The sequence below is a fragment of the Myxine glutinosa genome, chromosome 2 (assembly GCF_964187855.1).
Source record: "Myxine glutinosa chromosome 2, kmMyxGlut1.1, whole genome shotgun sequence".
Lineage (NCBI taxonomy): Eukaryota > Metazoa > Chordata > Myxini > Myxiniformes > Myxinidae > Myxine > Myxine glutinosa.
This window is the reverse complement of record NC_136262.1, coordinates 103,865,913-103,879,469: the sequence shown is the minus strand read 5'-3', so window position 1 is coordinate 103,879,469 and position 13,557 is coordinate 103,865,913. Positions and strand designations below refer to the sequence as shown.

The following is a 13,557-nucleotide window of genomic DNA, read 5'->3' as shown; positions in this document are numbered from 1 at the left end:
AAAGGAAAAATCACAAGGGCAATTACACACTGGGGATTATTCTTAAGCCCTACCTAATTAGCATAGCTCCATCTCTTGTATGGAGACACACAAATGCTTACACGGACATTCGGCCTAACGGGTTCCCTACTTAGTTACATGAAGGTGGGCTTCTTCTTTGCGTCATTGGAGCATTCTAAACCTACACAATTCTATGTGAACTAAGGTATTTCTTTACCTACCCCCACACACGTAACATTATTTAACTTGCAATGAAACCTAACATGCTTACTTGTATTAATGTTGATAAAACATGACCTCGTATTTAGATCTGAGGAGTCGGGGCTCATAATTTGGCTCCAAATGTAATAATGATAAGCAAGTATACTTTCTGCAAGATTTTAGCGCTGCCCCTATTGCAACTCCCCCCTAACCTCTAAAGAGCTCTTTTCTATCGATTCAAGATAGGAAAGACTGTTCTTCATTTCTTGCATTTTGAATCTGTGCCAGGGCTTATACAGTCTGAAACGACGCACATTTTAACTCGACACTTCGTCAACGGTTTTGGACCCATATGCAGATGCTTCCTTAATACGTCTTCAAATCCTCACACATCAGTGCTCATGAATCATGTCTTTATACACAATATTGGCTGCTGTGTATATACACAATAACAACTGTCTTGGCAGCGTGCTGTTTCTACCTTCATGGAATTGTAAAGAAACTAGTTACCACGGGCAGTCCGTCATTACCCTCGCCAGAAGGTATTGATTGCATTTGGGTCCATTTGAGAGTTTGTATGTCTATCTGTCTACAGAGAATGTACTGACGTAGGGCACAAATGCCCACCTGGTGTTAGCCAGTATTACACGTTGTTTTTTTCAACTGTGTATCTCGATAAAGTATTTACATTGACAATGCGGGCACATCTATAAAGAACTCGTATGTACTATTACAATGCGGGCACAAACAACACAACAGGCATTTTAAGGCCATTTTCCCTGCTAGAGCGGGGGTTAGCCTTGCGGTCCCCATGACAATCTTCTCCATTTTGCCCTATTTTCTGCATCTCCCCTTGTTAACCCCATTGCCCGCATTTCTTCTTCCACCATCTTTAGCCAAGTCTTTCTCGGTCTTCCCTGTCCTCTACTTCCGTCTACATTCATTTCCATCACTCTTCTCAACCAGTCACTTTCATCCTTCCTCAACACATGACTAAACCAGCTCAACCTGTTTATCTTAACAGCATCCATCACAGGCTCTATTCCCATCATCTTTCGCAATTCATCATTTGTCTTCCTCTCTCTCAACGATACTCCACACATCCACCGACCATTCGCATTTCCACCCTTTCCAGCCTTCGTTGCTGCTCTACGTTCATTGCCCATGTCTCGCTCCCATAAATCATAACACTTCTCACACATGCAGCATACACCTTTCCCTTCAGCTTCAACGACACTCCCCTCCTCGTCAGCACGCAATAAATGCGGGCACACCGATAAAGTACTTAGTATTAAAATTGTGAGCACGTCTATAAAGTATTTACTATTATAATGTGAGTACGTCTATAAAGTATGTACTATATAATCTGAGTACGTCTATAAAGTATGTACTATTATAATGTGACTACGTCTATAAAGTATAACCACCTTTAGAGGCCATTTTTCCCCGCAAAGCGGGGGTTGGCCTTTTTCGGGAACCGTGGTTGTTGTTGTTTTTCGGTCCCCTTTTTGAAGCAATGTTTTACGGCCGGATGCCCTTCCTGACGCCAACCCTTTTTGCCGCCTTTAACGACAAACAGGGAATTACCAGTGAACTGGTACTCAATTAGCCGACCTCGGAAGGATGACAGGCTGAGTCAACCCCCCTGGCGTTAATTCAGCGATCGACCGGGATTCGAACCCAGGATCCTAGGATTACGTCTATAAAGTATGTCCTATTATAATGTGAGTACGTCTATAAAGTATGTCCTATTATAATGTGTCTATAAAGTATGTACTATTATAATGTGAGTACGTCTATAAAGTATGTACTTTTATAATGTGTACGTCTATAAAGTATGTACTATTATAATGTGAGTACGTCTATAAAGTATGTACTTTTATAATGTGAGTACGTCTATAAAGTATGTACTATTATAATGTGAGTACGTCTCTAAAGTACGCATTATTAGCATGTGAGTATATCTATAGAGTACGTACAATTACAATGTGAGTATGCATAGAGTATTTACTCTTAAAAATGTGAGGAAATCTATAAAGCACATGTGTTAAGAACCTGAGTGCATCTATAAAGTACATCCTATTAGAATGTGCATACCTCTTGAAAGTACGGAATGTGACGACGTCGATATAATTTTTACGATTACAACGTGAATCTATACAATCAAACCAAACAGGTTTTTTTGTCTGCTGTACGAACAAAAACCTATGTCATTAATGTATCATCTACACACCACACAAAATACACCACTCGAAGCAAGTCCTGGTGAGGGTCTGCAATCTCCGATTGCTCTTTCTCGTTTTGCCTGTGTAATCTGCATTTCAAGCTCGTTTTGTTCATCTTCCGTGCTCTATGCTCTATCTGTGTGAGGTATACAAGTCCAGCAAAATTAAACACGTTCTAAATGTTTTTGCTAAAAGTTTCTCTTATCTCATCAACTGGGAGCCGGTGACTTGCATTGGTTATAAAGGTATGCATGATGTGCTCGTGGAATTTGGTTGATCTTGCTGTGTCTTTCCACCCAAAACATTTACCAGTTATGATATTAGCAATCACAGAGACTCTTTTGTCATTGTGTAGTACCGCAATGGTGGCTGAACATTGAACGATGGAAGTGTGAATTTGGTGGTAGCCATGCACATTTTATTCTGGTCTATGTTTTGATTTGGCTCCTGATGAAACTTAGCTGTCTCACGAGACTCGATCTTTGCTTGTTTGTCTGTCTGTTTGTTTGTCCGCACAGAATAAATATGATTTTCTTTGCAACCGTTGGTCCGATTGACAGGAAATTTTCACCATAGGTGCAACTCCACGTGTATAATTTTTGAATGATAATTATGACGTCATAGGTCACGTGGTACGGGCGCCATCTTGGAAGAACCGAAAAACTTTGCACCTCTACATGGCTTTACAATGAGACATGGCTCATTGTAAAGAACTCTCCATGGGGAATAAAATATGTTAATGATGATGTCATAGGTGCCTCCATTATGACATCATAATTAGGCAAGTACAAAACTTCATCCGATCAAGATGAAATTTCTTGAGCGTCATCTAGGGATAAATTGGTGGAGGAAAAAAACCATTATGACATCATCGGTCACGTGGTTCAGCCGCCATCTTGTAAAAACCAAAAAAATTGCACCTTTATATCTCCAAAAGCACTGCATAGAAAAAATTGAGACATGGCTCATTGTAAAGAACTCTCCATGTGGAATAACATATGTTAATGATTGTCATAGGTGCCTCCATTATGAGGTCATAATTCGACAAGTACAAAACTTCATCCCATCAAGATGAAATTTCTTGAGGATCATCTCGGGATAAATTGGTGGAGAAAAAAAAAAAGACGTCATCATGTGGTTCAGCCGCCATATTTGTTTTACTACAAAAGCCTTCAAAACCACTGAAAACACGTCCTGGCGAGGGTCTGCAATCTCTGATTGCTCTTTCTTGTTTTGGCTGCTGTGTGCAGGGTGAGACGTCTTTTGTGAAAGTGCCTTTGAACTGCAGACCTTCTTGCATCCGGTACAATTCCACGTACGAGGCTGTAGCACCAGCTCTTAAGAGATTAAATGGCATTGTGGTGGGTATCCGCACGTACTCAGGAGAGGTGCTGCATCATCCTTTGATTGCTGTTTTGGTGAAAATGCTTGTATAATGTCTTTTTAATGCACCCATTTGAATTTGAATATCAAATGCTTGCACTGTTTACAGGATGTGAGCAGAGATGACAATGCAGCACGTCTTGCTGCAACTTATGGGGCCAAACTGGTCATTTGTGAGAATGCTCTCCTTACTCTGCTGGATAATCGCAGTCCGGACTTCATGCACCAGTGGGAGCTTCCTGTGCACGTTGAAGAATTGCAAACAGGTGTGGTCGGTCAACTTGATATTGTTCAAAATATTTGCACGAGGTGATATGGTAACTTCTTCTTCTTCCTCTTTTTTATTTACTGTCTGTTTTTTGTTTGTCTGTGAGTAGGATATCTAAAAATGTTAGGAACTAATTCAGACTAAACTTGGTGGACAGGTTGGGTGTGTGACAAGGAAGAATTGATTCGATTTTGGTGAAGATCTGGTTGGATCTGAATTATTTTGAAGTGATTCTTCACCATTGAGAGATAGGGCCAAAAACTATATATATTGCAGGATATCTCAAAAAGTTGTGGATGGATTATGACAAAACTAGGTGGATGAGTTGCGGTCGGTGACAAAACAAGCCAATATCTCAAAATGTTGTGGATGGATTATGACAAAACTAGGTGGATGAGTTGGGGTTGGTGGCAAAACAAGCCAATTATGTTTTGTTACATGTCCAAATCCAGATCTGGCCTATAAGTGGGATACAATATGTAAACTGTTTAGCCTGGCAGAGCTATGCGCTATATCGAGTGTCGTTCTCATGTTTGGATGCATCATGTGCCTGGACAGCATCACATGCTAGGATCGGGGCGCAGCCATGCCACTGATAGAGTATGTAAAATGTGAGCAGTGTTGAGAAGGGGGGCGGAGGGGGTGCATGATTGGGCATTATAACCTACAGGGGGCATCAAGTGCGCCTGCAAGCCCACTCACTTCAAGTGCTATTCTTTACAGAGTATTTGCATCAGTGCCTCCCAATAAGATTGATTATAAATGCGACCTTTGCTAGATAAAAAGTGTGTTACACTTTCATTTCGGGGTTATGTTTTTATTGTGATCTTAATCGTCACTGTCTTTGTTTCACCTCATTCCCATTGTACGAATCCAGAAAATGGGTTGCAGAAAGTGGTGTTTATTGATGATCCTCTGGCAAAAAAGGAGCAGGCGACCCGTGATAAAAACCAACTCTTCTATCAAGCTGCCCTGGAAGCAACGATGAGCAGAGAGTTGAGAATAGGCGTGCAATCAATGACGTTGGACGAGTCCAAGATTAATGTGATGGTGAGTAGCCTAAACATTTGGTAGAATTACAAATTATGTCCACTCAGGGGATAGGGGGAAGGAAGTGTTTGTTGAAGAAAGGGGAGTGTTGGGGGAGGTGGAAGAGGAGGATCAAAACTCTGCCCCCTTTGTGCACATGTCACATGTAATTGGCTCCTTTACTTTTGCCCCACGCGCATGAAACGAAAAGCGGGCAGAAGAGAAGTGACATTGTTTTTCGTCCCTCTGCCTGTCTGGCAGTCAAACAAAGTTGAAAATTATTCCAAACAGGAAACTTCGTGTTTTTAACGACGTCATAAAGGATCCAAGCAACAGCCACAGAGAACGAATGTAATGTGCTAAATAAGGTGGTGTAAAAGATGCTGCATCAAAGGTGGTAAACTTCCGAATATTTTTTAAAATCTTCATTTAATGTCAATTGAATTATATATTTGAACACCAGAACGCAAAGCCTTTTTGGCACTTTGGCACACCTTCCATTTAGTAGTACCTGGACAAACTTTTTCAGCATTTTACATCATCTCGACCAATCAAATTTGCCACTTGCTGACCCCTGACCCCACCCATGTCCTTTTCATCTCATGACTGTGCGGGGTAAGGTGTTCTCCGAACGCTTTAGTTTTTACATCGTCAGTGCCTAAAGCTCATGGAGTGTTGTCTGAGACTTGTGGTAGAGCTTATACATATAGAGATTATATGGAAAACCAGGACCTTTGGAATTAGTTTACTTTTGCGTTAATTATAAGGACATTGTAGGAGATGGACAATTGAACATTCTTCATACAGGAAGTGTATAGCTGGGATCACCTGCATCATGAAGTCGTGTGCTCAGATTGGATCACCAACCACGCCATATCAAACAAATAGATCATTACTGACCGGGGAAGAATATTTGACGTATCGTGCTGTTATAGTCATAATATTTCACCACTTTTGAAGATGAGTTCATGTCCAATAAGACTGGAGGAAAACAAAAACAATCAAATTAAAGACCCATCCCTCTTTGACCTGTGAGTTAAACCAGTCGGAGACATGCTTGGCCTCTTTCATTTGCCATTTTGGATCGAGTATAGGTCAAAGTGAATCTTTAGCTCCTGTAATAACGAATTGCATTGTGATGGAAAACAAGTCTGCACAAAGTGAAGTCTGTTGCAACAGTGTTCATCGGTATATTTTTCTCTTATCATACTAAAATACGCAATTTGGTGTCTGTCTGTCTGTCTGACTGACGATTTTCGACCGCGATATATTCGGTCGTTACTTATCCAATCTCAACCAAACTTGACAGGAAGACCAAGGGTCACACATTAAAGGTTGTAGCGAATTCATTTGCCCCCCTCCCCAATGGGTTTTTTTTTTCTGCCAAGGGGGTTTTCTCTGCCAATGGGGATGGGTGTTGAGGTGTTTATCCGTGTTAAAATAGCTTTATCGTGGCGTTTTCTTTCCAAGACGCTTCCAAAGCAAAACTAATGATAATAGCTTCCATCATATTGATGTTATTACAAAACAATATTGATACTAATTATATTCCACCTCTCCAAGGGGTTTTTCCTCCCTGGCTAAACACCGTGTTAACGTGTATAAATAGGTTATTGTGCCGTTTTCGTGGGAGCACCGGCCTCCACCAGAAGTAAAAATATTATAATCCACAAACACGTATGATTACCTTTTTCAACAGTGGCTAATGCTGTTTAACACTAAGCTGAAATAAATTTGGAAGAATCCGGACAACAGTCTATGCTTATCACGTCGACAAATGCACTTGATCGAAGATCTACTGTAATCTATATACCTCACAAGGGTTAATAACACGACCCTTCCTGCCGCTTCCGTGGAGTTCTTCCAAAGTGTTTTTCCAAAGCTGCTTCTCATTACAAAAGTAATAACAACATTTGTGATAATAGTATAACATTAATGTTATTCACACAACAATATCCCCACTCCCCAAGTGGGGTTGTGATTTGTGATATTGCCTACTTCCCCCTACCACCGACACCCTCATATAAGTTAATTTTATTATCAGGAATTTAGAATGGTGAGGCACGGTCTGATCTTTTCAAAGACCTGATCTAACATAAGTAATAGTAATAAAACTCGTAATTGGCAATAATAAGGATAATAACACGACTCCATGCCGCTCCCGTAGTGAACGGGTGTAGTAGTTTATCAAATGAAGATTATTTTCTGCTCTTGTTACTATATTTCCAAACATCTTGCTGTGTTATTACGATATTTCCCATAATCTACAACTTGGCAGCTATAATGTGGTTGTGGTTTGCACGTGTGTGTGCACCTACAAAACTTTTACAAAGCATTCCATTGGTGTTGATTGGTTGTTTTTTCTGTTTGTTTTTTTTCTGTCTGCAAATCTCAATCGTGAGTTTCACCAGCAATTTGTTATTGGGGTGTGCAGTGGTCCAGTAGGAAGCAAACCACCCGAGGAAGGATGCATCTGGCAAGACCACAGATCCAGTCAGACGGAGATCTTTTGGATGATTATACGGATATCGAAACCTTTGGAACTATCACAGACGTCATTAGGAAGGCTCCACTACCACACAATATTCCCAGTGAATGCAGGCCACAAAATGCGCTTGCCGGTGATGCAGTATCCATGCAGGCAGACCGAAAGCCTGTAAACATGAACTACCAGATATGTTCGCTCTTTGGCTTCGACTCTGGAGAGGATGAAGGCCATGGTGAGCCAGATCTAGTTCGAATCGATGGTAGCCCATTACAAGCTCCAAACTCGCATGACACCGATCAGCCAATATCTTCAATAATCTTTGAGCCAGCATCTTCTCCCAGCGAGTCTGAACTGATAATCGATGATGAATCCGAATGCAATAACCAAGGTAAGAAGCACATAGTGAATATAAAAGAAGCTACGTTGATGCAGAACGTAGCGGTACAAACCACAAAGAAAGAGGAAGAGGTGCAAACGGAAGGAATGGAAATTAAACAAGAAGGGATGACAGACAAAGAGTGTATAAAGCAAGAGGCGAGACAGGAAAATATAGATATCAAGGAGACGATCTTTGGAAAAGATACAACAGGAGATGAAATCGCGACAGAAACGAGTACAAAGGAAACCATAGGAAATGAAGCACATTTAGAGGTGGAAGTTGTAGAAGAGGAAGAGCAAGTGGAGGAAAACTCTGAAAAGGAAATGGGTGGAAATGGTGAAATAATGGCAAAGATAGTGAATATAAAGAAGGAAACGTTTTTGATGGGGGAGACGGTATCGGAGCAAATGGAATTTGAGGAAACTGTTTCGGAGGAAGAGTGTGGTGCGGAGGAAATCTTAGCAGGAAAATCTGTTATAAAGCAAGAAACAATGGCAGATAAAGCAAGCGGTAAAGAGGTAATCGCAAAAGAAATGATCACCGGTTGTGCTGGGCCCGACAGCAATCAAACCTGTTCTGGTGGAGTCAAATCTGAAGATGAAGTTGGGCAAGGTGATAGTGCAGGCCCAGCTGTTTCCCTGAGTGGCAAAAAGAAAAAAGCAAAACGAAGTGATGCACTGGATCCTGTTGGGCAAATCCTTCACATGCAAATGCAAATGTTGGAGAACAAGGTACCTTCGAATGTACATCTTCCCTCAACAGCCAACATGACCCAGTGTGGTAGCCCACGGGCGGCCAACTCACCAGGAAGATACCTTCATCATGGCATTGACAGCACAGGAGGAATGAGCGCTCAGGCAACGCCGTACAAACCAGGTAAATACAAACCAGAACATCACTTCCAGATAACTAAGTTGCTTACCTTTTCCATTTTCAATCTCCTTGTCTTCTCTCAAAATTTTCTCCTAAATTGCATTTGACTTGACCCCCTTCATCTTGCCTGCAAGTGTTTTCCAGGGAACTGCTGAGTCGAGAGGAGCATCCTGTGGATTTCCAATCTCCGTTTGTTGGCGAAGGAAATGCTGTCTACAAGCTGTTCAGCCTCGGCGAGCTGCCCCTCCTCGTGCGATTGCAGATCCACAAGGCCCAGACAAAACCCAGGAAGAACACGGGTTATGGCAAGGTGTGCTGTGCTTTGATTATACTCTGCCACATTATTAGTTCTGGATGTTTTCAATGTGTCACTCTCAAATATCCACCTATGGATGGTGCTGTCTAGGACAGCAACACTTTCCTGTGAGTGTTTTGGCTAAGATGGAGTACCAGCCATTCTTGGGGCTGGAGGAGATGACGGGCAGTGAGGCCTGCTGGCTTTGGGTACAGAATATCCTGAACAGCCGCAGCTGCTGCTTCCTGGGTAGGTGACACGTAGCGATTTGTCTCAGATGTTGCATGATGCACAACCTTACTTCATACAACCAAAACTCTACACACACCATATGATCTGGATTCAGGGTTAGTTGCATCTGATGGACATGAATGCATATTACCGAATATGACCTTCCTTTGGAGGCTCACAATTTGTGGAATATTGTGCCAGAAGAGGGAGTGCATAAATATTGCCATTTGGTGAACTTGATAGAGTGGCCTGCAAAAGTATTCACCCCCTCCAAAGTTTTCACATTTTTATGCCACCTGAACTTATTTCATGAATCTTTCAAATGAAACTTGATATGTAGTCTTCACAAACTACTTCACAAACTAGTGATAAAGCTAAAACGTTCAGATAAAATGTGTATAAGTTAGAGGAACAGAGAAAATCTTATGATTCTCTCAGTTGCATAAGGACTGTAAATCACTTAAGGAGCAAATAATTTGTTTGAAAAGTTACAAAATAAGTATAATAGGTTTCACCTGTATGTAATCAGTGTTTTAACTTTAAAATTAAGCTGCCCCACTTATCTAATGAGTTTAAGGTGCAATCACTTGGTCAATCAACATGACAAACGTGAAGACAAAGGAGCTTTCTGAATAAGTCAGACATAAAGTGGTGGAGAAGCACCATTCAGGAGGGGGTTATGAGAAGATTTCAAAATCGCTCATTATCCCTTGGAGTACGGTGAAATCCATCATTAAGAAGTGGAAGACGTATCATACCACCCAGACCCTACTGAGATCAGTCAGGTTGCCCATCCAAACTTAGCAGCCGGGCAAGCAGGAAACTGGTTCAGGATGTCACTGTAAACCCACCAATGACTTTGGTGAAAGATCTGCAAGGCCCTATGTCCGAGATGGGGTCAGTGTTCATCAATCAACAATATCCCGTTCCCTTCACAAGCCTGTTCTCTATGGACAGGTGGCAATACAGAAACCATTACTGAAAAGATGCATCTAATTTCTCATATGGAGTTTGTGAAAAGGCATCCTAATGATGCTGTAGGCATGTGGAGAAACGTTTTGTGTTCAGACAAGACAACAATTCCAAACTCAAAAGCGTTACGTCTGGGGCAAACCGAAAATTGAACATCACCCAGTCAACAACATCCCAAATGTCAAGCATGGTGGTGGCAGCATCATGTTATGGGGATGCTTTTCATCAGCAGGGACTCGCAAGCTAGTCAGGATAGAAGGGACAATAAGTGGGCAGTGCAAGGTACAGGAGAATCCTTGATGAAAACTTACTTGAGTCAGCCATGAATATGAAACTGGGTCAGAGATTCACATTTCAGCAGGACAATGATCTGAAGCACAAAGCTAAATCCACACTGGAGTGGCTGAATAAGTAGAAAATAAAATGTTCTTGAGTGGCCCTGACTTGAGTCAAAGTCCTGACTTGAACCCAATTAAACATTTATGGCAAGACTTGAAGATTGCAGTCCATCGGTGATCCCCATCAAATTTGGCACAACTAGAGCAATTTTCACGTGAAGAATTGGCAGTGATTTCACTATCTCACTATGCAAAGCTGGGAGAGCCTGACCCAAAAAGACTCGTAACAGTCATTGCTGCAAAAGGTGATTCCACCAAGTACCGGTCGGTACTGACCTAAGGGGCTGAATACTTTTGCAACCAGTGAATTTTGATCTGTTCGTTTTTTGCAGGTATTCCTGACATGTAACCTCCAACTATGTGTTTAGTTTGATCTCTTCAATTATGAATAAAAAAAGTTCATTTGGAAAAATTGTTTCTACATAATTCATCTAAATGTGGCATTATTGACACTATGTAGATTGCACCAACAGCGAAATATTTACTTGGTTTTCTCAAAGGTCTTTTGTGAATTACTGGATCTTTGGTCTCCACAATATCTTCGGGGCGTTATTTTATTTTATTTGACATGCAAAATCTAGGCTCATGGAAGAGTGAAGAGATAAGAGGGCAAAAAGGCAACACACTGACAGTGGGACAACAGGTTGATACAATAACTTTGAACTGAACTTCCATTCTCAATTTATGAAGGGTAAAACCCCCATGACCGTGTATAAGACAAATCGTGCCCCCATTCCACCTATTGCTGCACGATTTGTGAGGGAACTTCTCTGGTGTGGACTGGTCCTGGTATTGGCTGCAGTACAATCCCACTGGGAAGTAGGGTAGCTCAGAAGTAGCTCTGCTAAGCTCATGCCTAATAAATGGAGCCTATGAAAACTGTTCAGTCAGAAGAGCATTGTTTAAACGTGTATATCTATATTTGCATTTTAGCTGGTGTGGCGATTTAATAGTTAAGCCCCAGAGTTCAAGCCCCAGCTGTGCCAAAATAATACCAGGTGAGTCGACTGGGCCTGTCATCTTTCTGAGATCAGCAAAATGAGTACCAGTTTCTTGGGAGTGAGCCGGTGGACTGTGCTGTGTCTGAGTGTCCAAGATTGTGTCCCCTAGCCATTCAAACTACCTCGGCAGCCTTATGTGCCTGACTGCGCGAGGAGGGTCATCATATATTGTAACGGACTCTTGTCTCCCTAGCGGCCGATGAAACTCCTAACACTGTGCATGTGCGGATAATCCATGACGATGCGGTTATGCTTTATTACCAATTTCAGCACGCTGCTAAATGGGTTTAACAGGGAGTAAAAAGTGTGGGATTAACATAGTGCTTTGGTTACACCGGAGGATGAAATCGCGGCTCAAAATACACGGCACTCATTTTAAAAAGCAACATAGTTTAATAAATAATGGGGATGGGGACACAGGAAGTGGTAATGCAGTAAAATAAACCAAGACTACAAGATGAATGGTGCGCTTAACTGGCGGTGATAGTTTCCACGCCTATCGTTAACATGGACAGACTCAGTCAGGAACACAAGACGAACAGGTGTGTGTGTGTGTGTGTGTGTGTGTGTGTGTGTGTGTGTGTGTGTGTGCGTGCATGCATGTGCGAGCACACATTTCTTGGAGCACAGAGGCATGATGCAGACACTCCTCAGACTCCTCTCCCTGTCTGGTCTTGTCCGTCGCTGTGCATGGCTCTTCAGGCCGCTATCCTGGGCTGTCCATGCTTTGCCGATGCCTGTGCGTTGTGTGGAGGCCTCGGCTGTGTGGCTTGATGGTCTTTCCGAGAGTCTGTGTGGCTGAACATCCCCTCTCTGGGGGTCCCGGGCTGAGTGACCACAAGGCTCCATTGTCGCTGCCTTGCATAAAAACCCCTCTGGCCCCCTTTGCACCGGTTTTGCACGTGTGCTCTCGGGTGAGAAGTAGCACACCTGGTTAAGCTCTGTTTGTAAAACCCATGTTCGAGGCTTGACAATGCACAATATTGCACATGCGTGCCCTCTGTTGAGGTGTGATGAAAGGATAACAGGGTGATTTAAGATATACACGGATTGGAGATGGGTAAATAGACAGACACCAGGATAAAGGTGACAGGGAATCCAACTTGACATCTGATTCTTATCGATACGAATTGGACGTTTCAAACATTTACGCTGACACTCATTAAGATATAACTACTAAATAATTAACCCCGAAGTCATTTTCATAAATATCTATAATAACAGAGTGTGTGTGAGTGTCTCCTCCATATCTCCAAAACCATGAAACCGAGCAGGCCAAAACTTTGCATGCATATTAAGGGAATTCCAGGGAATGCATTAATGAAAACTGGGTGTTTGGGTAAATTTAAACACACCGGGTGAAGAAAATTTACTCATCTCTTCATGAAAAAAACAAAAACAGGTTTATCCTTGGTCAGCCCGCTCTCTCTTGCAGGGGTCTTGATCCGCCATTTGTTTTGGCCTGCTCAAAAATGCATTGCCTTGGAACCGCAATGTACTCTCACGGACTAATTAAAGTATATAATCAAAATCTGTCAAATTGCTAAAGTATTGAACTTAACTTTTTCTATTGAATTATATCGAGTATAGCAAAGATTAAGAAATGTGCCACAAGTGTAACTTCATTGAGTGCAACAAAAATAATTACAAGCGTTCATCATCGAATGCCTGATCTTCATTGTGGACATTGCCAATTGCCTGCCAAGCCAGCCATTCTTTATCAACCGTTATGTCAGAGTGCTTAAGGCACTTGGCGAGCGGTCCACAAGCTGCTTGGTTGTTTGTTTGCAAGCCATGGCGATACAGTCGTATCT

At 42.0% G+C, this 13,557-nt stretch overlaps 1 protein-coding gene across 4 annotated transcripts in view; it reads left to right on the top strand.

Annotated features, from left to right (window-relative positions):
* The window catches only part of ICE2 (interactor of little elongation complex ELL subunit 2), a 62,073-nt gene that overhangs the window by 14,810 nt on the left and 33,706 nt on the right, over positions 1-13,557 (top strand). For all 4 annotated transcript variants that reach the window (XR_010983341.2, XR_010983343.2, XR_010983344.2 and 1 more), the window contains exons 6-11: positions 3,677-3,787; positions 3,919-4,075; positions 4,955-5,127; positions 7,541-8,849; positions 8,981-9,156; positions 9,258-9,390. Coding sequence is in view for 1 of the 4 variants with exons in the window: in XM_068107603.2 (XP_067963704.2) it covers positions 3,677-3,787; positions 3,919-4,075; positions 4,955-5,127; positions 7,541-8,849; positions 8,981-9,156; positions 9,258-9,390 (2,059 nt within the window). In the remaining 3 variants the exon portion in view is untranslated. The remainder of the gene's footprint in view (positions 1-3,676; positions 3,788-3,918; positions 4,076-4,954; positions 5,128-7,540; positions 8,850-8,980; positions 9,157-9,257; positions 9,391-13,557) is intronic.